The 23670-nt window shown below is 51.8% G+C and overlaps 1 protein-coding gene across 1 annotated transcript in view; it reads left to right on the top strand.

Moving 5' to 3' along the window:
* Positions 1–20496, top strand: part of PLEKHG2 (pleckstrin homology and RhoGEF domain containing G2) — a 31938-nt gene extending 11442 nt beyond the window's left edge. The window contains exons 5-19 of the mRNA XM_083370156.1: positions 3786–3852; positions 4652–4698; positions 5022–5172; positions 7270–7401; positions 7767–7949; positions 8150–8242; positions 8985–9071; positions 9498–9531; positions 9665–9766; positions 10828–10929; positions 12084–12122; positions 13353–13369; positions 14086–14370; positions 15343–16735; positions 17429–20496. Of these exons, the coding sequence (XP_083226282.1) occupies positions 3786–3852; positions 4652–4698; positions 5022–5172; positions 7270–7401; positions 7767–7949; positions 8150–8242; positions 8985–9071; positions 9498–9531; positions 9665–9766; positions 10828–10929; positions 12084–12122; positions 13353–13369; positions 14086–14370; positions 15343–16735; positions 17429–19308 (4612 nt within the window). The 3' untranslated portion in view covers positions 19309–20496. The remainder of the gene's footprint in view (positions 1–3785; positions 3853–4651; positions 4699–5021; positions 5173–7269; positions 7402–7766; positions 7950–8149; positions 8243–8984; positions 9072–9497; positions 9532–9664; positions 9767–10827; positions 10930–12083; positions 12123–13352; positions 13370–14085; positions 14371–15342; positions 16736–17428) is intronic.
* The last annotated feature ends 3174 nt before the right edge of the window (positions 20497–23670 follow it).

Below are 23670 nucleotides of genomic sequence, written 5' to 3'. Positions count from 1 at the left end.
TGTCAGAAGGTCGCAAAAGGGGAATCGTGTGACCCCGGGACGCTGCGACCGTTGTAAATATGAGTCAGTTGTATTTTGATCAGGTGACCCTGGGGTGCTGCAACGGTCGTAAGTGGGGAAAACGGCCCTAAACCTCTTTTTTCAGTGCCGGTGTGATCACTAAACTGGCTGTTGTAAGTTGAGGACCACCTGCGTTTAAAAAATAGGGCTGTATAAATAAAATGTTCATGGTGATTGTCCTGGGCTGGAGGGGGAAGGCCTGGCCCCAGTCTTATTTTCCTTTGCCTGCCAGACAAGCCCCCTCCTCACCCCTCCCAAGTTTTTAATATCCCCCCAGGATCTCATCTGAGTTCCTGGCAGCCTTCCTTGTTTTCCTGTCGGGGTGGGTTTTTTTTTTTTTGCTGGTGGCCCTGAATTCTGCAGACTTTTCTTCTGCTTTTGATTTTTGGTGAAGGGCCTGGAATTCAGCAAGGAAGGGCCGGGCATAAATATTTAAAAGGATGTCTCATAAAACGGGATCTGGAGTAAGTCGGCCTAATAACTTCTGGGGGATTTACGACCATGTGAATCGGCTTAGGAGCAGCGCCAAGACTTTTCTGGGACGGGAGGTGGGGGGGAAGAGGGGCGCCTGGATCCTGGGGAGGGTCATCGCAGAGCTTTTCTTAGAAGCGTTTGTGGGTCCTGGGTCACCTGGAGCAGAAGACAGCAGTCGGCAGGACGGTGTGGCCGAGCAGAGAAGTAAATGCTGCGGCCCAGAGGAAAAATAACGTCTCCAGCAAGAGAAATAATTTCCCTTCCAAAAGGATTCTAAGCGACGCATGGAGGCTAGAAGAAGCCTGGCGACTTGCCAAGCCAGGCGCCTCCGATGCCAGCCTTGACCAAAACCCGGCAACCCGAGTCCCACCTGGAGCCCGTTCCATTCCCCACAGAGGGGGTCACAGTTGATTTTTGCAGGGCCTTCAGAAGACCTTGGAAAGCCTCTCCCAGCATCGCCAGCTTCTGCCCTCCCCCTGGGGGGGGGTGTCTCCAGTCCTTCTTTTGATTCTTGGGGTCTCCGAGGAAAGTCGGCCAAAGACCCTGCCCAGATTTTGCCCATCTTCTGCAGCAACTGGGGAAACGCCTGCGCAAGATGGACACCAGTTAGGTGGCCCAAAACATACGAAGAACGATTGCAGGAATTAGGTGTGTCTAAATTAATGAAAAGAAGGGTTCGGAGTGACGAGATAGCCATCTTCCACAGAGAGGAGGGGGCCAACCTGTTCTCCATCACACCTGAAGGCAGGACAAAAAGCAACAGGTGGAAACTAATCAAGGAGAGAACCAACCTAGAACTAAGGAGGAATTTCCTGACAGTGAGAACAATTAACCAGTGGAACTGCTTGCCACCAGAAGTTGTGGGTACTCCATCACTGCAGGTTTTTAAGAAGAGACTGAACAGCCACTTGTCTGAAATGGTATAGGGTCTCCTGCCTAAGCAGGGGGTTGGACTAGAAGGCCTCTAAGGTCCCTTCCTATTCTGTTATTTTGTCTCCAGCTGCTTCTAGAGTTCCTTCTGGTGTTCCCTCACTTTCAAAGTGCTACAAATCCATGCACCATCCTTAACCTGGGAGAAAAGTCCAGACATGCATCTCTCCCCACCTGCTTGCTGACCCGGCCGGCCCCCTCCCCATTTTGTCCAAGGACAGGGATGGCAAAACCCAACCTTCTCGGCATCTGACCTTGAACCAGGAGGATGAGGTCATTTTGAGACTGAACAGCTCAGGAGGACTTCAGCTTGTCTCGCTCCTTTCTGGCTGGGGAGGAGACGAGGGTCCTGCTAAAGGACCATGGCTGGACCCAGAGTTGGCCAGGGCTGCCTTGGTTAGCTGCAAATGGCGAAAAATATTGGAAGAACATGAACCGATCCTGGGTTAATTCTCCATCCCTTTTTAGTTCCTTACTGTATTCTCACAAGAAGAATAAACTGGAGAGCAATGCTGAATCCAGAGACTCCCCCCCCCACTTCACCCACACCCTCCCTGCCTGAGGATGGTGTATTTAATTTCTCTCACTGCATTGTCCTGCCTTTGCAGAAAAATCTCTATTTTCCTTGCTTCAGCATCTTGCTTTCCGGTTCATGGAAATACACCCCCTGACTCAAAGCCGGCTGGTGCCAGACTCTGAAATGGCATCTTCCTTTCCAAAGGGGGGGGGGGAGGAAAGGAAAGGAAAGGAAAGGAAAGGAAAGGAAAGGAGGCAAAAAGGAGATGACAGAAGGAAAAAATAGGAAGAAAAGAAAGAAAAAGAGAAAGAAAGAAAGAAAGAAAGAAAGAAAGAAAGAAAGAAAGAAAGAAAGAAAGAAAGAAAGAAAGAAAGAAAGAAAGAAAATCCGCAGATCAAATTGGGCCCAGGAGATGCAGCCCCCACCTGCCAAGGTGTTCCCCCCCCCAAGTTCCTTTTTGCAGCAGGCTGGGTCTGATCCGTCACCTGCTTTTGCAGCGGTGAACCAGGAGAGCAGGACTGGGGGGCGGGGTTCTTGTCAACTTGAAATTCACTGAGCCTGTAATTTGAGAAGGACTGGGGGGGGATTGAGGGGCTGAGAAAGGGGAGCAGGGGGTGGGGAGATGGGGGAGAAGAGGGAGGCTGGGAAGGACACCAAATGAAGCGGGGGGGGGGGAGGGGGGGGTTGGAGCAGCATCTTCCTGGCAGGAAAAGTGCTTGGCTCCAGACTCTGGTGAGCCGAAGGGGGTGGGCAGGTTTATTTAAAATGGGGAGGGGGGGTCTCTGTCCCTGCTACAGTAATCTCAGACTGACCTAGGAAGGACGGAGTGACAGAGAGCAGGACGGGGCGGAGGAAGAGAGAACATCTGCTTAAACTTGGCAGATCTCAAATTCTCTCCCCGGTCCCATTCTTGGGACGAGGGACGCTTTAGCCCCGTCCCGCTGGAAGTGCTGGGAATTAGAATTTGGTTCGCTCCGAGGAGTGAAGAGTGCCTCTGAGCATGCACTGAGGTTCCCCCCCCCACACACACTTCTTTAGCTTCTAGGCTGGCCATGGTGTCATCTTAAGGGCAGACCGGCATGAGGTCGCAGTGGGGATTCCCTTCTTTCACTTTGCAAATGAGCTGAGACCAAAATCTGGGAAAGGAAAAGATCCCCCCCTCCCAGATCTTTCCCTCCAAATTCCCTGCAAGCCCCCCCCCCTCCCTCTCTTCCCTCCTTCCCCTTCAGGTAAGGGAAATCTCTGGGATATTGGAGACGGAGAAGGCTCCCCAAGGAGACTTTTTAGCTCATTGCCAGCAGCTTGGTTTATTTTTAGTTGCCCCCCTGCCCCTCTCTTCTCTCCCCCCCCAGGCCTCCTGCTGAGTTTTTGCCTTTTAAAAACTGGCCGGTGGCCAAAAGCTCCATCAATGTTCCTGATTTCCCCATCTGGGGGAGTTTTGATGGGGAGGCACCGAGGGGATAGGCAGGGGAAGTGGGCGGGGGGGGAGCCATTTGGGGAGTCCCTCTCCCTCCGCTGAAGCCCCCTTCCCGCTAATGCTTCAGCCCAGACACACACACACACACACACACACACACACACACACACACACACACCATTCACAGGAAGCCACTGGCTGCCCTGCCTCAAAGCACAATTATTCTCAAATTGGTGTTTGCAAGGAATTCAGTAGTGGGCAAAAGGCCCGGTGGGTCCGGTCTGGTTGCAGGCATCAGGGGCCTTCAGGAAGTGTGTGTGTGTGGGGGGGGGGGGAAGCTGCAACCTGTGCAAATCTCCTTTACGCCCGTTTTGCAATTCTTTTCAGCGAGCTGCTGGAGGATCTGGAGAGGAACCCCAGTGCCCATGCAATTGCCGACTGCTTTGTGCAAAGGGTGAGTGCCTGACTTCTCCTCCTCCTCCTCCTCTTCCCTCGCTCCTCCCCTCCTCCTCTTCCCCTTCTCCTCTCTTTCCTCCTCCTCATGTTTTCATCCCATCTGTAATAATTACAATCAGAGTGTCACAACCTCAGTTAAGATGTAAACTCCCAGAATTTCCCAGCCACTATGCGATGCGTGGACTTTACTTCCCAGAATTCCCCAAGAACAATATGGCATGTGGAGTTTGCCTCCCAGAATTCCCCAACCCCGTGTGGATTTCAGCTCTGAATTCCCAAGCCGGCCTGGGTGGACTTCGCCTCCCTCCCAGAATTCCCCAATCACCGTGGCAGGGCTGACTGGAGAATTCTGGGTGATGAAGTCCCTACATCTTAAAGTGGCTGAAATTGAGAAACACCGGTTTGGACCATCTTGGAACCCCCAGATCCATTGGGGTCCTCATCTGCTGGGCAAAGCTGAACTAATCTCTTCCAATTGTGGGGCATCCCGCAGATGATGCTCTGACTTTGCAGATGTTCCAATAAAAAGGCAGGATGTGACTTCTGCTCAGAGACTGACACAGGAGTCGGTCCTGTGCAGATGGAGAATTACTGGAATTAAACACGGTTAGTGGGATTTGGGGTGGGGGGAGGGAGATCCAGCCGCTCTCTCCCTGCCGCTTCTGGCTCAAAACTCCTGCTTGGCCAGGGCAGATGCAATTTCAGAAGAGGGATGAAACTCTCATCAACGCGGGCAGAGAAATGGCTTCCCCTTGTGGATTGCAATGCATTTAATGTGGTTTCATTTAATTTTGCAGAGTGAAGAATTTGATATCTACACTTTGTACTGCATGAACTACCCCAAGTAAGTACACGGCGCTTTGCAAATCAGTGAAGCATGAATCTCCTGCTTCCCCGTGCAATTTTCAGCACAATCTGGATGTGTCCAAACTTGGCCACTTTAAGACCTGTAGACTTCAGCATGACTGGCTGGGGCATTCTGGGAGTTGAAATCCTCAGGCTTTAAAGTGGCCGAGTTTGGAGACCCCCAGCTCTAGTCCCTCCAGCAGTGTTTCTCAGCCCTACTCGTTTGAAAAGTTTGGACTACAACTCCCAGGATGCCCCAGCCAGCTAGGCAAAGTTACCAGTGTTCATCTGTCCTCTGTCTTCTCCTCTCCCCGTTACCAGCTCCGTCTCGGTGCTCCGGCAGTGCATGGAGGACGACTCTCTGGCGAAATTCTTCCGGGAGAGGCAGGCCACTCTCTCGCACTCGCTGCCATTGGAGACCTACCTTCTCAAGCCGGTCCAGCGGATTCTGAAGTATCATCTGCTGCTGCAGGTTAGTGCTGCCACTTCGGGCTGTTTGGCACTCTGAGCTGGGTTGGTTTTCTTGCAGACATTCCATGACCCAACTAGGCAATATCATCTGTTTTTTTCTGAGGATGGGGTTTGCTCTCTGTTTCCGTACAATACAGTATCTTGCCTTGCAGTCTATGCAGCTGATACCCAGGTAAGCAGGGATTAATACCAGACAAACTAGAATAGAATAGAATAGAATAGAATAGAATAGAATAGAATAGAATAGAATAGAATAGAATAGAATTAGAATAGAATTAGAATAGAATTAGAATAGAATTAGAATAGAAATTAGAATAGAAATTAGAATAGAATAGAAATTAGAATAAGAAATGAAATAGAAATAGAAATAGAATAGAATAGAATAGAATGGAACAGAATAGAAATTAGAATAGAAATTAGAATAGAATAGAAATTAGAATAAGAAATGAAATAGAAATAGAAATAGAATAGAATAGAATAGAATAGAACAGAACAGAAATTAGAATAGAATAGAGCTGGAAGGGACCTTGGAGGTCTTCTAGTCCGGAGCTTTTCAACCTTATCACCCATTGTACCACTTTTAGCATCTGGCAACATCCGAGTACCACCAGTTGCCTAGCAAGGTGTCAAAAACTTGATGACCAAAGAAAAAAGGAAAAAAAAGTCCTCAACTTACAACAGTTCGCTTAGTGACTGTTCGAAGTTACAATAGCACTGAAAAAAGTGCCCCCCAAGCCACAGCCGAGCAAGGCACCTGCCTGCCCACCCAGTGGCGCTCTTCCTCCTATCCGAGGTTTTCATTGTTCTGAGTATTTCTGAGCCTTGGTGGAGCAGTGGGCTAATGCCTCCTTAAGTAACACCAGCTGCCTGCCATTAGTGCAGGTCCGCATCCCACCATGTTCAAGGTTGACTCAGCCTTCCATCCTTCCAAGGTAGGTAAAATGAGGGCCCAGATTGTTGGGGGCAATAAGCGGACTTTGTAAAAAATGCCGCTGGGGGGGCGGCGAAAGCCCTAATAAGCAGGCATATACAGTACATAGAATGAAGGCTATTGCTAAAAACATTGTTTTGTGCTTCTTAGATTGTAAGCCGCCCTGAGTCTTCGGAGAAGGGCGGGATATAAATGGGATTTTTTTTAAAAAATTGTTCTGAGCATACAACTTTTCTAGGATGGTCGTGTACCACCTGCCAGGTGCCAATGTACCACAGGTGGTACCCGTACCACTGGTTGAAAAACCCTGTTCTAGTCCAACCCCCTGCTCAGGCAGGAGACCCTATACCTTCTCAGACAAGTGTCCAGTCTCTTCTTAAAAACCTCCAGCGATGGAGCGCCCCGGATTTCTGGTGGCCAGCTGTTCCACTGGTTGATTGTCCTCCCTGTCAGGAACTTTCTCCTTACTTCCAGGTTGCTTCTCTCCTTGATCAGTTTCCATCCGTTGTTTCTCGTCCTTCCCTCTGGTGCTTTGGTGAACAGCCTGGCCCCCTCTGCCTTGTGGCAGCCCCTCAAATACCGGAACGCTGCTATCATGTTGCCCCTGTTTCTTCTTTTCTTTAGACTAGCCAAACCCAAGTCCCTCAGCCGTTCTTCCTATGTTTTGGTCTCCAGGCCTTTGATCATCTTAGTTGCTCTTCTCTGAATCAAGCAGAAAACAATATCCTAATAAAGGAATGATGGATAAAACTCACACCAACCCTTGCCAGGCCAGCTATTGTATATAGAGAGCAAACCCTTATCAGATTCTTATTCGTGTAATGCTGCTATATCTATGTATTTATTTATTTGTTACATTTATATGCCTCTCATCTCACCAAGAGGTCGCTATATGATTTATGAATTTATTACATTGCAAATTATCCAGAGCCGCTTCCAAGTCAGAAATAACATCCTGTACAAAAAGTAAACCGGGTGCAGGATGTTAACTCTCCCTGGCAAGCATTCTTGAAAATTAAGGTTATGTTGGGCTCAGCGCCACATCTAAAGTGTGGGTTCCCTTCTCCGGAGACCGATCCAGAATTACTAGTGTTGTTTCTCAGATTCCCACTGAATGAACGTCTCTCGTCTCTGACTCTTCCCCCCAAACCTGCTTTCTCTACCCAGGAACTCGCCAAACATTATGACAAGAGCAGTCCTGGCTACGACTCGGTGGAAGAGGCTAGCATCACCATGACGGCGGTGGCTTGGTACATCAACGACATGAAGCGGAAACAGGAACATGCCAGCCGGCTGCAGGTCCGGAGCGCCCTTCCTGGCAACGGAAAAGAATTCGGCCTTTGGGATTTGGGAAGGGCCCGTTCAGCTGGACGGCTTTAGCCCGTCTGCCAGGGCGGGCAAATTGGCATCCTGTGCTCAAGTCAGAACTCCTAGAGGGCAGTGGGAACCATTCATGCCTTTCTGGGGTCCTTGGGGGTTTCCTTGCAGATGTTTCATGACCCAACTAGGAGGCATCATCAGTGCTAGGAGTGTGGGGGGGGTTGCTGTCTGCAAATAAGCTACTTGTGAATAAACAGGCAACATGGACCAATCCATAAAGTCTCCCAAACTCCATTTCCACCCCTTTGTAAGCTGAAATCTCTCCGCCTCCATCCCCCTTCTAGGAGATCCAGGGGCTGCTGGCTGGCTGGACGGGTCCAGAGCTGGGGGCCTTTGGGGAGCTGATCCTGGAGGGCCAATTCCGGGTGCCGCGAGCCCGCAAGGAGAGGCTCTTCTTCCTTCTCAGCAAGGTGCTGCTGATCGCCAAGCGGCGCGGAGAAGCCCTCGTCTACAAGAGCCACATCTTTGTAAGGGGGACCGGGGATTCGGGGCAGGGGCGGAGGATTGGGAGCAGTCAGCTCTGCCTTTCTCAGTCTTGGCAATTTTAAACTGGGTGGACTTCAACTCCCAGAACGCTCCGGCCAGCCATGCTCGCTGGGGTATTCTGGCAGTTGAAGTTCTCCAAAGTTCCCGAGGCTGAGTTAGATTTCCGGGGCATCCTTTTCAGTGCTGCAACCTGGCGCTCCAGGAGAACACCAAGGACCCTCTGAGCTTCAAAATCTCCGACCTTTCCATTCCCAAACAGCAGCACACCGTCCAGGTGAGGCAACCGGCTCCTCCCGCAGCCGACTCGGGAACTCTTACCAGGCCGTGAACCTTTACAGGATGGTTACCCGCGGAAAGCGACCTCGGGAAGCGTCTGACCTCAGACGTCCATCAAATGGGTGTGGAGTGCGTTTCTTCCTGGGAAATCGGAGGGCGGGGAAAATTCAGATTTTTCCTCCTGGGCAGCTACGGGTCCTATAATTGTGGGGGAGAAAGACCTTGGAGATGGGTTGAAGAGATGCTGTTTAGGAACGGACAGATAACAGAGGACTTAGCCCTCAGCTGCATAACGGGTGAGAAAAAGGGACCAGAAGGCACCGTTCCTAAGCCTCAAGCTGTAAAGGAAACGGCACGAGTCATAAAAGAGCCAAGGTTGCCTACCCCTGCCCTAGTTGTTAAGCGAAACTTCAGCTGTTAAGGGAATCACGTGTTCATGAAGCGAACCTGGCTTCCCCGTGGATTTTGGTTGTCAGAAGGTTGCAAAAGGGATCACGTGACCCCAGGACGCTGCAACCGTCATAAACACAAACTGTTTGCCAAACATCTCAATTTTGATCCCAGGGAAGCTGCGACGGTCATAAGTGTGGGAAACGACCATAAGTCCCTTTTTTTCAGTGCTGTTGTAATCTTGAATGGTCATTAAGCGAATCATTGTAAGTCGAAGACTACCTGTAGATCTTTCTGGAATCCTGGGCTGCAGAAATGCCCTCCCCACCCTTCTTTCTGCACTGTTCCAGGTGAGGAACCAGGAAGAAAAGCGACTTTGGATTCATTATCTGAAACGTTTGATTGTGGAAAATCACCCGGCATCCATTCCCCAGAAGGTAAAGGGGTCAGGGGCGGGGGGCTCTTGATGGAGAGGGAAAGCCTGTATGGAGAGTCCTCAACTTACGACCATTATTTGGGATTGGAAATCTGGCTGTAAGTCATTGCCCTTATAAGTCAAGGTGGACCTGTTTTTTCAGCAGTTTTCGTGGCGGTCATTAAGCGTATGGCGTGGTCATTAACTGGAACCCAAAACAGGGTCACCTGCTGGGGCTACATGAGACTTTTGGATGGCTGGAAGAGCCTCACAGGCTGTAAATCGCCCACTCCAAGGTTGTTGTAATTCGGAATAGTCGTAAAACAATTGGTCGTAAGTCGGGGACTACCAGTATTTTTCAAACTTGGCAACTTGTAAGATGCGTGGACTTCAACTCCCAGAATTCTTGCTCCTGACCGTCTCTGGATGCTTTTCTTTCCCTTTCCAGGCCAAGCAGGTCCTCTTGGAGAACAGCTTCCAGGGTAAGATTATTATTTATTTATTTGGGGGAGGGGTTTCCGCCGGCCCCCAACATAGCTCCAGCCATCTCCTCTGGAGTGGGAGGGCATTTGGCCACTCGCTGCCCGAGTGACGGGGTTCTCCGCCTCTCGCCAGGCTGCCCAGATGGGGTCTTCAGCCCTGAGACCCCCAAGAAGCCGCTGCCTTCTCCTCGGCTGGACGAGTCCAGGGCCTGCATCCGGGGCCGGCGGCAGTCAGGTGAGAGGGGGCCAGCGGCCCCTTCCGGGGGGGAGGGGGCAAAAATTCCTTCACACACACACACACACACACACACACTGGGGGATCGATGGCTCCTGGGGGGGGCTCCCAGGAGAGGAACCGGTGGTCCTCGGCTTACGACCACAATTGAGGCCAAGCTTTCTGTTGCTAAGTGAGATCTTTTAGGTGGGTTTTGCCCCCTTCTGCGACTTTCCTTGTCACAGCTGTTAAGCGAATCACTGCTGTTGTGAAGTTAGGAACACGGTCGTTAAGTTAATCTGGCTTCCCCTCTTGACTGTGCGTGTCAGAAGGTCGCAAAAGGGGATCGCGTGACACCCACACACACACCCACACACGGGATGCTGCAAATGTCATAAATGCGAGTCAGTTGACAAGCGTCCAAATTTAGATCACATGTCCATGAGGATGCTGCAGTGGTTGTGTGAAAAACAATCACCAGTCACTTTTTTCAGTGCTGTGTATTACGAAAGGGTCATTAAATGAACTGTTGTAAATTGAGGACTACTTTTAGGAGACTTGGTGTAACAGTGGAGGTTGTAGGAACTTGGATGTTTTTCAGCTTCTCATTTTTAAGACGACCGGCCAAAGAGGGACCCCCAAATCGGTCTTCTGAGTTCCAAAAAGCCCTGGACCATAATTCCCAGAATTCCCTTGAGCCTTTTTGGCTAGGAATGCTGGGAGCCGTAGTCCTGATACAGACCTCCAGTTGACCTAGAAAAGAGTTTCTCAGTTCTAGCAACTCTAATGAATCGTTGATTCGCTTAACAGCTTTGTTTCTTGAGCGCTGCAAAAAGGATCAGAAAAACTGGGTCAGTCGGTTGGTGACCTGATTTACGACAGTCCCAATTTACAACCATGATAGGCAGGCTCTATTATGGTTGAATATTATAAATACTGAGGAATACCTGTTAAATCGGGCGAGCCATTTGCATCGTTGTGTCGTATTTCAGTAGGTGGGCTTAAAGTGGAGCTGGGTGCCCTAGGACCATGCAGGGCGGGGAGGGGAGGTCAGGATTTGAACTCAGACCTTTCTCTTTCAGAGCCTCCCGAGTCCATGTACAGTCCCGAGAGAGTCCGGCGGAGCTGCCCCATTTTACAGCTGGAGAAAAGCGGCTCTTATCGCCGGGGCCGCCGACGGTCAGGTGAGCTTACCTGGAGAAAGGGTCGTGGCTCCACCAGGTGGGTGGGACTCGAGCATCCTCTGGCAGACCAGCTGTTCCCAAAGCGTGATGTGTGTTCTGCAGAAGGACACCAGGGGGCGCCAGCGGGCTGTGACAGACCTGCTCATTTTCCATATTCAGAAGTCCCGAATGGTCACTTAGACCAAAGCCAGGGCAGCTGGTCAGTTCTGTGAGGCTACCAAATGGGCCTCCAAGAGGAAGCTGATCCACATAGCGTCTGCCGGATCCAGATAGCGTCACTGGAGAAGCATCAGCCTGGTGTTTCTGGAACGTCTTTCTGGGTGGTGGTTCTCAACCCTGGTGCTTGAAGATGGGTGGACTTCAACTCCCAAAATTCCCCAGCCAGCTGTGCTTAGATCAGGGGTCTTCAAACCTGGTCCTTTTATGACTCGTGGACTTCAACTCCCAGAATTCCTCAGCCAGGCAGACTGGCTAAGGAATTCTGGGAGTTGAAGTCCACGAGTCATAAAAGAGCCAAGGTTGCCTACCCCTGTACTATACAGTTAATCTCAATTTACAGCCATTTGTTTAGCAGACATTCGAAATTACAATGTCACTGAAAAAAGCCACTTATGACCGGTCCTCACCCTTATGTCCATTGCAGCGTCAGGTGTTCGCCATTGGCGACCTCCTCCTCCAGCTTCCCAATGGGGAAGCCAGATTTGCTGAACGACCACAATTCCCTTAAGAACGGAAACCCGAGTGCAACTCACTTAATGACTGCCTAGCTTAGCAGTGGCGATTCTGGTCCAACCGTTGCATAGATTTGGGGTTTTATTTGTAGATCTGGGGTTTTATTTGTTTTATTGTTGGTTTATTGTATACTTACTTTGCTCTGTACACCGCCCTGAGTCCTCCGGGAGAAGAGCGGTATATAAAACGAATAAATAAATAAATAAATAAATAAATAAATAAATAAATAAATAAACTTGAGAACTAACTGTAGTTACAATACCCATTTATCCCTGCTGAGCCAATGCTGCCTTAACAATTCAGAAAAGTTTTATTCTTTTGTAAAATGAACGATTTTTAACGCAAATTTAGATACGAGTTGATTTAACCCTAACCCTGATGCTAACCGTCATACTAACTCTAACCTTGTTACCCCCTTACAGAACCAGCCAAGGAATCTCAGCTCATATTTCATCCATCGAGTAAGACCTTTCCCCCCCTCCCTTAATTCTGGGTGATTATTTGGGGTGGGGGCATTTGCTGTCAGGTCCCCACGTTGTTGGCGTTTTGCATACTGTCGGTAAAGTCACACACCCAGGAGTCCTGTCGCGTGGCTGTGCGGTCTGAATTGTGTCCTCTCGTCTAATTTTGTCCAGGCAGTTCTTGACTTAACGGTTCATTTAGTGACCATTCAGAGTTGTGACGGCACAGAAAAAAAGGACCTAGGACCACTTTTCAGAGTTGCAATCTTTGCAGCATTGCTGTGGTTCACTAATCAAAATATGGACGCCTGGTTCACGCTTATGATGGTTTGCCGTCTCCCGGGTCACGTGATTCCCCCTTTTGCGACCGTCGGACAAGGAAAGTCAATGGGGAAGACGGACTCACTCAGCAACCGAGTTACTAACTTATCAACTGCGGTGATTCACTTAACAACTGCAGCAAGGAAGGTTGTAAAATGGGGCAAATATCACTCAACAAATGTCTCACCTAACAACGGAAACATTGGGCTCAATTGTGGTCGTACATCGAGGACTACCTATAAAAGCTTTTGCACATACGGATAGTCCCCGGCTTACAGCCGCAGTTGCACCCGGAACTTCTGTCGCTAAGCGATGCAGCTGTTGAGTGACTCACGTCTGCTTTCGCTGCAGTCCTTACGTAAACTGCCTGTTCGTCAAGCTTCCCCCACAGGCCTCACTTATCCGAATCCAGGGAAGGTCACAAATGGAGATCAGATGACCCCGGGAGACTGCAAGCGGTTGCCAACTGCCCGAATTTTGAAGGCCTAACTGCCGTGGTCGCAAGAGCGAGGACCGGCCATAAGTCATTTTTCCTTTGCTGAACTGTGAACGGTCGTTAAACAAATAGTCTTAAACTGAGGACCAGCTCTTTCTTCCAGGCCCGGTTCCCTTTTGCCTCTTCTGACCTCTTCTGTGATGATGCAGCCCACTTGGTTGCCTGCAACTCTGGAGTGCTACGATTTTCCAGAGAATTATAACCCCGTAATGATCTAGTAAATTGGGCTGCAACTCATAAAAACATCTGCCAAAGTGGCATCGCTCCAATGCATTGATGCAACAATTTCCTTCCTCCAATACTGAATTTCCCACGAAAAATGAAATGCCTCTGATGTGAATTTTTTTTCTCTCTCTCTCTTTCCTTACGTTTTCTCCCCTGTCTTCCTTTTTCCCCTGCTGGGACCTTTTCAGATGTGGCCAGGTTAAAGGTGAGTTTCCCAGGTGTGACCTATGGCTGTTCCTGGGGGGGGGAGGCAGGGACACTTCTTATAGGAAGTTACTTGATTTTATTCATTTTACGTTTATCTGTTTATGTTTTTCCTTTTCTTTTCCTCCGTTCTGTCCTGAGAAAGTAACCTTCCGGAAATTGGTTCACATCAGGGAGTAGAAAGCAATGTAGATAACATTTTTTAAAAAAAATAATAATGGATGTTTATAATAGAATAAAACATGGCAATTCCAAAGATGAGCAGTTGAACTTCTAGCAAACAGTGAAGACCACGCTGACAACTTAATATCTTGATTTAGTTCTAAGTTCAGTGGCTTAGTCCTGGGAAGAAGAAGAGAAAGGAGACAAAAGAATAACGAGCATAGGCTATTGTAAAATTCATGGCACGAGGCAAGGGAATTACAGCGTAAAATTTTATCCTCTTTTCTCAGATGTTACTGTGTAACTGCGACTGTATCTCTTTGTGACTACGTAGGGATTCTAGGCTGATGCCTCTTTTCACTCCACCACCCCCCGGCTTTGCCATTCCTTCTGCTACACCGGGGCTCTGCAACCTTGACAACTTTAAGACTTGTGGACTTCAGCTCCCAGAATTCAGAATCCCATAGCTGGCTGAGGAATTCTGGGAGCTGAAGTCCACAAGTCTTAAAGTTGTCAAGGTTGCAGAGCCCTTTCCTACCCCCTCCTTCTTTGCAGCACGCGGACAGTGAGGGAGACCTCTTCCCCGCCAGCGAGCCCCTCCACTCCTCCAGCAGCTCCTGCACGCTGGCCTCAGCCAAACCGGAGGAGGACGCCGAACCCTCAGATCTGGAAGCAGAGGAGGCCGAATTCTCCCTGGCACAAGACCCGCTCACCACGAACCTCTCCATCACCGAGGAGATCCTGGAACTGCTTAGCCAGCGGGGCTTGGACAAGGAAACTGGAACGGAAGGGAGGTTTTGGAAAGAAAGTAGTTCGGAAGCCCCCAGCTCGGCTCTGCAGGTAACCTCTCGGAGGTGGTGATTATTATTATTATTATTATCTGTTCTTACTAAGCATGGTGCTGTGGTGGCGCCGTGGTTAGAATGCAGTATTGCAGGCTAGACTGCCGACTGTCGGCAGTTCGATCCTCACCGGCTCAAGGTCAACTCAGACTTCCATCATTCCGAGGTTGGTAAAATGAGGACCCGGATTGTTGGGGGGGGGGACAACAGGCTGACTGTAAACCGCTTAGAGATGGCTGTGAAGCACGGTGAAGCGGTAGATGTCTAAGTGCTATTGCTAAGTGCTATTAATAATTTATTATTATTATTAAATTATTATTTATTAAGTAATTTATTATTATTTATTAGATTTATATTTGAAGCATGTTCCTGATAAGGCATGGAAGAAAGGGTGACCCTCATAGGGGCCTTTTAAGTGTTTTTCAACCTTGGCAACTTGAAGACGGGTGGACTTCAAATCCCAGAATTCCCCAGCCAGCTCTGCTTGCCCCCTTCCACTGCTTGCTCTGCTGGCTGGGGAATTCTGGGAATTGAAGTCCACCCATCTTCAACTTGCCAAGATTGAGAAGCACTGGCATAGATTGTGACTTCCTGCTTCCAATACTGCAGAGCCACAAGGAGACCATTTGCAGGGACTTAGGGGAGAGGGGAAAGCTTTCTGTGTATGCTCAGAAACCCTGTTACATTCCCTTAAAGAAGACAATTGGCCACTGACTTCCCTCCAAGAATCCTGTTTGATGAAAGGGCTTCCTGAAGGAGAGGCAGCTGGCCCAAACAGATGTTCTCCAGATGGTCTGGACAAGAGGCGTCTCTCTGGTTATGTATCCTGAGGAAATTTGGGAGTCGAAGCCCCTGGGGAGGATAACTCCGGGAAGCAGAAGCTTGTTTGAAGCCCCCCAGAGAGGGAATGGAGGTCCATCTTGTTCTCGGACTGTGTCAAGTCTGCCTTTGTCTTCTGCCCTATGTTCAGGGTCAGCTCCTGCCCGACGATGGCGTAGAAGAACTGGAGGACAAAGGGGAAGAGGAGGAGAACGGGGTCTTCCAGGAGGAGGCCCCCTCTCTCCTTCCCCAAGGGAGCCCCCTCCAAGAACAGCTGCTCCCCACGCTCCCCCACCCCTTTGGCAGCGACTCTTCTGAAGAAGAGGACCTCCAGCGAACGCAGGAATCCGCCAGCCCATCTCCGCTACACGTGCTGGAAGATCTCCCCTGTGAGGAGACCAGCAGCTCTGCCTCCATAGGGCAGGAGACCCCCCAGGAGGGAAGCCAGACCCCCAGCTCTTCTACCCGGCCACACTCCTGCCCCATAACCTCCACGGGCGGCTTCGGCAGCGAGGAGAAAAACAGGGAGGCGGAGCCCAACCCAACCAGGGACGACTGGGTTCTGCTGGAGAAGATCCAGAGCTACCACCAAAGTGTGGAAGGGGGCAAGAAGGGGCCGGAGGTCGCCAAGGAAGAGGGGCTCCCCCCTGTTCCGACCGGGGTGGTGCGAGAATCCGTCCTGCGGTTCAACAGCATCTTGAAGCAGCAGGAGGCTCTGGGAGAGGAAGAGGGAGGAGCCCAGCTCAGAAAGCTCCGCCCTCAGTCCGGCCAGCTGAGCCGCAGCCGGAGCCAATCCTGCAACAGCCAACCTCTTTCCATCCCCCAGACCGCCTCTGGACGGAGTCGGACGCTGACAAGAGTCGAGCGGAACCATCCGGATGCGGGTGGCTTCCCTGCGCAGCCGGAGAGTCCCAAGGCCCAGGGGGCAGAGAAGGGGCGGCCCCAGGCCAAGGGGGAGCCCTCTGATGCTTTGGGGAGAGCAGGAAAGCAGCAGGAGCCCAGCAGTGGAGTGGAGGAGGGTCCCGCCGAGCCCGGGTTCCGATCATGTGCGGAGATCCGCCGGGTGTGGCAGGAGAAGGAGCGGAGCGCGAAGGACGCCCCCAAGAAGGGGGCTGCGGGGGTCAGTCGGAGAGTCTTCTGCTCCCCCGATCGGCCCCCCTACGCAGAGCCCCTTTGCATCGTGGAGGATTCGGACTTGGAGGAGCCTCTCCGGGGCCCCAGCAGGCAGCCGGACGGGAGCGCCCCCCCCGGGCGGCCAAGGGAAGGGTGGCCGAAGGACAGGGTCCCTGCCTCTGCGGACTTCCTCCCGGCCTTAGGACTCTACCAGGGCGACGGGGAGCCCTGCCTCCTGGAGAACTCCCAGCGGATCATCAGCAAGGTCCAGGCCCTGGCCAGGATGTACAGCGAGAAGATCGGCCGGCTGAAGGCCCAGAAGGGGGGCCTGGAGAGGCCTGGCGCGTGGCCCCGGGGGTCCCGGCAGACAGTCTTGGGCAGGGGCCAGGTAGCCTTGCAAGAGAGCCGGCAAGGAGGAAGCCTGCCCCAGTGTGAGTCCAGCCTCCCAGCCCTCAGTGGGCGTTCGGCCTTGCCCTCCCCTCCCCTCCCCAGGGCCCCAGCCAGATATCTAGGGCCCGGTTCATACCAGAGACTGAACTGGGCAAACTGTTACAAAAGCTGCTGCCTACACAGGATGCTCCATGGTCATCTCAGATGTGGGCATTAAATAACCTTCCTTCCTTCCTTCCTTCCTTCCTTCCTTCCTTCCTTCCTCCCTCCCTCCCTCCCTCCCTCCCTCCCTCCCTCCCTCCCTCTCTCTCTCTCTCTCTTTCTTTCTTTCTTTCTCTTTCCTTTCTTCCTCCCTCCCTCCCTCCCTCCTTCCTTCCTTTCCTTCTTTCATCTCTCTCTCCCACCCACCCTCCCTCCCATTCCCATCTCCTTCCTTCCTGCCTTCACTCCTTCCCACCTTCCTTTATATTCTGTGTTTCTAAGCCACCCATCCCCCTCAAACAGACTCTCAAAAAATTCCCACATTGATTTGCTTAACAACTGCAGCTTTGGCTTAATGGCTGCTGCAGAAAAATTGTATATTCGGGTCTGGCCCTGTGGGTGCCTCAACCTCATGGAAATTCCATTCCAGTCGTAAGTCGAGGACTCCGGGATTAACTAGATTCAATTCCCTGCCGCTGTCAATCTCCCCTGGAGGAAGCTGGGTGTTCCATTGTGCCTCTCTCTCTCCACAGGTGAGCCCCAAATCTACGGCCACGTCCTCGTCCACGAGTCCCTCCCGCATGTGATGGGCATCCAGGAAAACACGCCTCTTGTGGCCGCCACTCGTGAAATGGCCGTGGTGCTCCGCAGTGACCGACCTTGCCGGCTTCTTTCTTCAGAGATCCTGGCCTCGCTGCAGCACGACTCGCATGAATCGCTGCCCCCTCCTTCGGGGGTCCCCGTGGGAGGAGAGAAGATGCTCGCGGCCCCCACGGTGGGAGGAGAAGGAAGAGGAAGCCCTGGGGGGGTCTCGTGGACAGAGGGCCCTGCCCCGGCCCCCAGCCCGTCGAAGGACCCTCCCTCCTCTTCCAAAGCCCCACAACAGGCGGAGCACGGAGGGGAGAACAACCAGCCGGGTTGGAATAGGGAGGGGGGCAGTCAGCCTCCCCAGCCCAGGCTGCACCCCGAGTTTTCTGTGGGTGCAGAGCAGAGCAGCCTTGCCCTCCAACTACAGCAACGTCTCGGTGACCGCCATTCTGACAATGCTTCCATCTCTTCGGAGCCCCCCGAGGAAGCAAAGCCCGTGACACCCCACTGCCCCATTTTCTGCCGGTTGGAGGGGCCTTCGGCCCTGGCACTGGAAAAGGGCCACCCCCCGACAAGCACTGGGGGGAGAAGCCACTTGCCCCCTTTTTCGGAGAGCAAGGGACCGGACCGAGAAGCAGCAGGACTCAGCCAGGAAACCTCTGGGACGCCGCTGGGGGGGCTCCAGCAGGGCCCCCCAAATCCTACTGCTGCTTCCGGACCCGCCAAGGCCACCCAGTCCCTGCCGCTGGACTCCCCACCCCAGGTAGCCCTCCCTGCTGCCCCTTCGGAATTCCTGGCCGGAGCAGAGTCCTCCGTGTGTATGGCGGGGCAATGCCCGGGGGTGCCGCTCGCCAAATTCCTCCCCTCGTCCCCCGTCCGCCGGTGCCTCTCCTCCAGCGCTGCCGCCATTTCTAGGTGCATCGCTGCCTCCTGCATCTCTCAAAGTTTGGCCAAGAGGAATGGCGTCCCTCCCCCCGAGGACCCCCAGGGGCCCTGGCTGCCGGCCGACCCCCTGGCTTCGCTCCCCAAGTCGGCACCCAAGCGTCATCGGAACCCGGGAAGGCCAGAGACGCCCTCCTCTCAGTGCATCAGCCCTGGGCCCCTCTCCCTCTCCCCATGCAGACCCTCCTTGTCAGGACCCCCGGCTCTTGAGCGCTGCCCCCCCTTCTCCTCTGCCTCGGCCCCCAACTCTCGTGTCCAGTCCCCCGTGAAGCCCAGGATGTGTTCTCCCCCTCCAGGAGAGGCCCAGTCCTGCACTTTCAGGCCTCTGGGGGTCCATCTGCAGAGGCAGCCCCCCATCCCCATGGCCCACCCGGAGCCGTGGACACCAGGCCTCTCCTGTCCCACTGCCTGTTTGAGAACACAGAGGAGCTTCCTCCCCAGCCACAGGGCATCCAAAGAACCAGCCCCCAATGGGGAGCACCAAGAATTCTCAGGGGGGGCCCACAACGGCTCTGAGGCCTCATCTGGAAGTGCCCCCCACTCCCACGAACTGGACAGCATCAGGTGGCCAAACGTGCCAAACCTCTGTTTGAAATATGTCAGCCAAGAGGGGTGGCCGGTCAACCCCCCAAGACTGCAGCTTGAGGTGGGGGAGCATTGCCCCAAATGGGGACCCCCCTTGAACCTGGACACAGTTCGGTCCCCTGAGAAGTGTCCTCAGAAGGCCAGTTACTCCACCACCGTCAACATCCAGATTGGGGGCAGCGGAAGGATCTCCTCATTTAGTAACGCACAGATCAGCCTGACGCGTCCTCTGTCGGCCACGGAGGGTCAACAGTGGGGGGGCCGAGACCTCCCTGAAGCCGGGAACCTGAAACCATGAGGCTGGACCTGCCAGCAGAGCCTAACATCCTGAGAGTGCTGGCTGGAAGCGGCCCTGACCACCCGGCCCAACGAGAGGGGCAAAGGGTCAACGGTTGGCGACCCCCAGCCAAGAGATTGTCTTCTGAGCATTGAGAAGACAGCGGCAAGGTGCTGGACTCCAGGATCTCCTGAGAAGGGATCTTGCCTCCTTCCTCCTCACCAGATCGAGCCTCCGTTGGCCTTGGCGACTTGAGAGGGAGAACCAGATGGCCGGGGAGGGACTGAACTGGTTTCACTGGTGGTTGCAGGAAGGCCAGGCAAGGGTTAAGCGTGGCAAACACACTTGAGAAGGGGGAAGGTCACCAATTGGGAATTCTCGATTGTGTCGCTTCCCGTTTTGCTGGTTCCAAGTCCTTTGGAAAAGAGACAACTGTCACACAAACGCCTCTTGGTGCATTTGTGGGTGAATGGTGGGGAGGGCCCTCTGGGGACACGGCTTTGGACCTCCTCTGCCAAATATGGGGCACTCGGGGGCGGGGGGGATAACCACAATGCCCGGCATCTCTGCCAGCCAGACTGCAGGTTCCAACAACTTCACATTTCCAAATGCAGAAAGAGGCAACTTTGGAAGTACAGACGCCCCTCCGTGTATGATCACAATGGAGCCCAAATTCTTTTCCTAATTGGGACAGTTGTTAAGTGAGCTTTGTCCCATTTTGCGACCCTGCTTGCCACAGTTGTTAAGTGAATCAGGCTTCCCCCATTGACTTTGCTTGTTGTGCCAGAATGATAGGGGTTACCTCTGAGTAGTTCCTTTACTGTTGCTCGCCCTCAGACAGAATCTTGCCGGACTAAAGCAATTATCTGCAATAACTGTTGTAGACTTACAACAGTTCCTCTAGTGGCTGTTTGAAGTTACAACAGCACTCAAGAAAGGGACTTCGGACCATTGTAGCATCCCCAGAGTCACGTGATCCAAATTCGGATGCTTGGCAACTGACTCACATTTATGACGGTTGAAGTGTCCTTGGGTCACATGATCCCCTTTGGCAGCCTTCTGACAAGCGAAGACAGTGGGGAAAGCCAGACTCGCTTAATAACCGTTTTGCTAACTTCACAACTGCGGCGATTTTCTTAACAACTGTGGAAAGAAAGGCTGCAAAATGGGGCAAAGTTGCATTTAGTGTCTCACTTAGCAACAGATATTTTGGGCTCAGTGGTGGTCATAAGTTGAGGAGTATCTGTATTCCTCAGCCATGCAGGCAGATTGGTTTGGAGAAGGGGACTTTGCTCTGGAGCTCCCTGATCGCTTTCTGGATTATTGTATCCATAAAGTCGGGATAAAAACCAAATAAAACTTAGAATAGAGCTGGAAGGGACCTTGGAGGTCTTCTAGTCCAGCCCCCTGCTCAAGCAGGAGAACCTAGACCATCTCAGACAAGTGACCGCAGTCTCTTCTTAAAAACCTCCAGTGATGGAGCACCCACGATTTCTGAAGATTAATTAAAATTAATTAATTAAAATAGCACCCCGGGATCTGGCCCAGAAGAATCTCTTCCCGCCGAAGCATGCAAATTTGTGAATTGCAGCTGTTTTGCTCTGCAGCACAGCCAGGTTTCCCACCGAGCAATTGGATCCGTTTCCAGGAATAAGGTTGAAATCCGTTGTTAGGTCACTGGTTCAGCTTGGACTTTGTCCCAGAGACGTCTCGTGTCTTCATCCATAATCGTTTTCTGTCAAACTGAGACGCTCCTCCGGCCTTTACGCTGAGCGGTGGTGCTGCAGACGGCTATGGCCTCTGCCGAGGAAGCATTCCAGCATATCCCATCCAAAAGTGGACTGCATTTTAAAAAATCCTTTGGAACCAGCGGTGGGGCCATTTCTGAAGGGGAATCTCAAGGCTAGAATTGTTCTAGAACCCATTTTTACAGTGATCCAGCTGTAAATAACTAGATTATTTACGGGAGAAAACGGGCAGCACCAAGATGTATTTCTCTTGTAAGAATTTGGTTTGCAGAGGGGAGGAGTAGTTAAGCCTAACCTTACACATCCTTTTGTGAGGGTTCCTTGGTGCTCTCTGAGTTTGGTGGTTTCCTTGCAGACGTTTCACTACCCAACTAGGTAACATCATCAGCGAGAAGGGCAAGGGTTTGCGCTAGTGATGTTACCTAGTTGGATAATGAAACGTTTACAACTCCCTCCTTCTCCTCTCTGCAAACCCCTCTCCCTCCTGGCACTGATGATGTTCCCTAGTTGGGTTGTAAAATGTCTGCAAGGAAACCACCAAGCTCAGAGATCACCAAGGACCCCACAGTCTCCTCCTCCTCCTTGCAAACCCCAGTTTCTTTTAGCCCTGATGATGTTCCCTAGTTGGGTCATGAAACGTCTGCAAGGAAACAACCAGCCCAGAAAACATCAAGGGCCTCTCATTTCAGCCCTGAGATACAAAAATTCTACTCAATTGGTACATCTCCCAACCCCCCACCCGCCAAGCAATCAGAAGCAATACACTGCCATAGTAATAAAAGGGCCAGCGCAGGCACGTATTTATGGAAAAACAAATTCCAAAACAAGGTAACTTCCTTGGGCTGGTGCCTTATCTTTGCAGATCTGAAAGACTCAAAAAACTTCTTTGGACCCATACCAGGACTCTGGCAGCTGTGCAAAGAAAAAATAAATGTACAAAAATGTATGGAAAATGATGTATTGGGTTGAGGGATGGGGTTTAGTCACAGTAACAATCAGCACAATTTTCCCTCCTGGGGGAGAAGGAAAAATGACACAGCTGCTTACAAAGCCGATTAGCAAGAGGCTGGGGCATCTGACGGCCGGGGGTGTGATCTGCACAAATGGACCTGCAGGAATCCCCTCAAAGGGGATGCAGGAAAATGATATTTCAGGGAAAAGATATAATCTCATTTATCTGCAGCAAACGGTATTGATCTGTAGAACGATACGACTTTGGCCATTTTAAGATGTGTGGCCTCCCAAGATCTCCTAGCCGGGTTCGTGGGCTCCCCAGTTGTTCTGGCTCCAGCTGCTCGGTTCCTGAACCTCCCCTGACAGCCAAGGGAGCCCCTGGGGATCATAAAATAGGGGGACCCAAATGCCTGTCCTGTTTTTATGCAGCAGTTTAGACCCCCACCTCACTCACTAGCACTGATGATGTTGCCTAGTTGGGCCATAAACAAACAAGCTCAGAGAGCACCCAGGACCCCAGCAGTAATCCTCCTACTCTGGAAAACCCCCTCCCTTCTAGCACTGATGTTGTTGCCTAGTTGGATCATGAAACGTCTGTAAGAAAACAGAGAGCACCCAGGACCCCACAGTCTTCATGCTGCTTCTTTCTCCTCTCCACAATTCTGCTTTTTCTGCTGCGTTGTCTTCTGTGTGACGATGGGTCATGATAAGGAACCATGTGCCTGAGCTCAGCCCCTCTGTTCCCCACCCCCATCAGAGGCTTCCCTTCAGCCTGGGAGCAGCCTGAGGAGCAACCCCAGGGACTCTTCCCACCCGGGGGGGGCCTTCCGGTGAGCTTCTTCTCCGAAGAGCAGGAGGTCGGGAGCAGCCCACAGGAGGCCTGGGAGCACTGGGCTCAGGGGCTTCTGGGAGTGGGTGCAGGGGAGGCTACGTGCTTCAAGACCATGGACAGTATTGGGGGGGTGGGGACTTGCGGCTTTTAAAAATCGCTTGGTTGCTTTAAAGTGATTAGAGCCACTAAAGACAAAAGTAAGGCTCTTTCTTTCTTTCTTTCTTTCTTTCTTTCTTTCTTTCTTTCTTTCTTTCTTTCTTTCTTTCTTTCTTTCTCTTTCTCTCTCTCTCTCTCTCTCTCTCTTTCTTTCTTTCTTTCTTTCTTTCTTTCTTTCTTTCTTTCTTTCTTTCTTTCTTTCTTTCTTTCTCTGCCCGCCTGCCTGCCTGCCTTCTCCCCTTCTTTTTCTTTCTTCCACCCTCCCTCCCCCTCCACTTTTCTTCTTTCCTCTGCCTTCCTTCCCTTTTTCTCTTTTTCTTTTCTTCCTCCTCTCTACCTCCCTCCGTTCCTTCCCCCCTAGAAAGAGACAGAGAGAGGGACAGAGACTGGCCCAAACTCACTCAGAACTCTACACCCAGCTCCTAGTCCAGCACCTTTAATTGCAGAACCAAACTGGCACACCAATCCTTCCAGTAAGCTGGAAAAACTAGAATTCCCCAGGCGCACCCTCTGCCAGCTTCTGCACAAGCTCCCGTTTGCTGTTCCAGCACTTTTGGGCAAACAGACATTGATCTCCCCGAGGCTGGAAAGCCAGCAGCAGAGGCAGCTCTGTTGCCCATTAACCCATGTGAGCTCGGATCCAAACCAGGCAGACTTTAGGATCCCGAGGATGCCTGCATGTTCTCCAGCCCC

Source organism: Vipera ursinii (assembly GCF_947247035.1).
Source record: "Vipera ursinii genome assembly, chromosome: 9".
Lineage (NCBI taxonomy): Eukaryota > Metazoa > Chordata > Lepidosauria > Squamata > Viperidae > Vipera > Vipera ursinii.
This window is presented reverse-complemented; position numbering and strand designations above follow the sequence as displayed.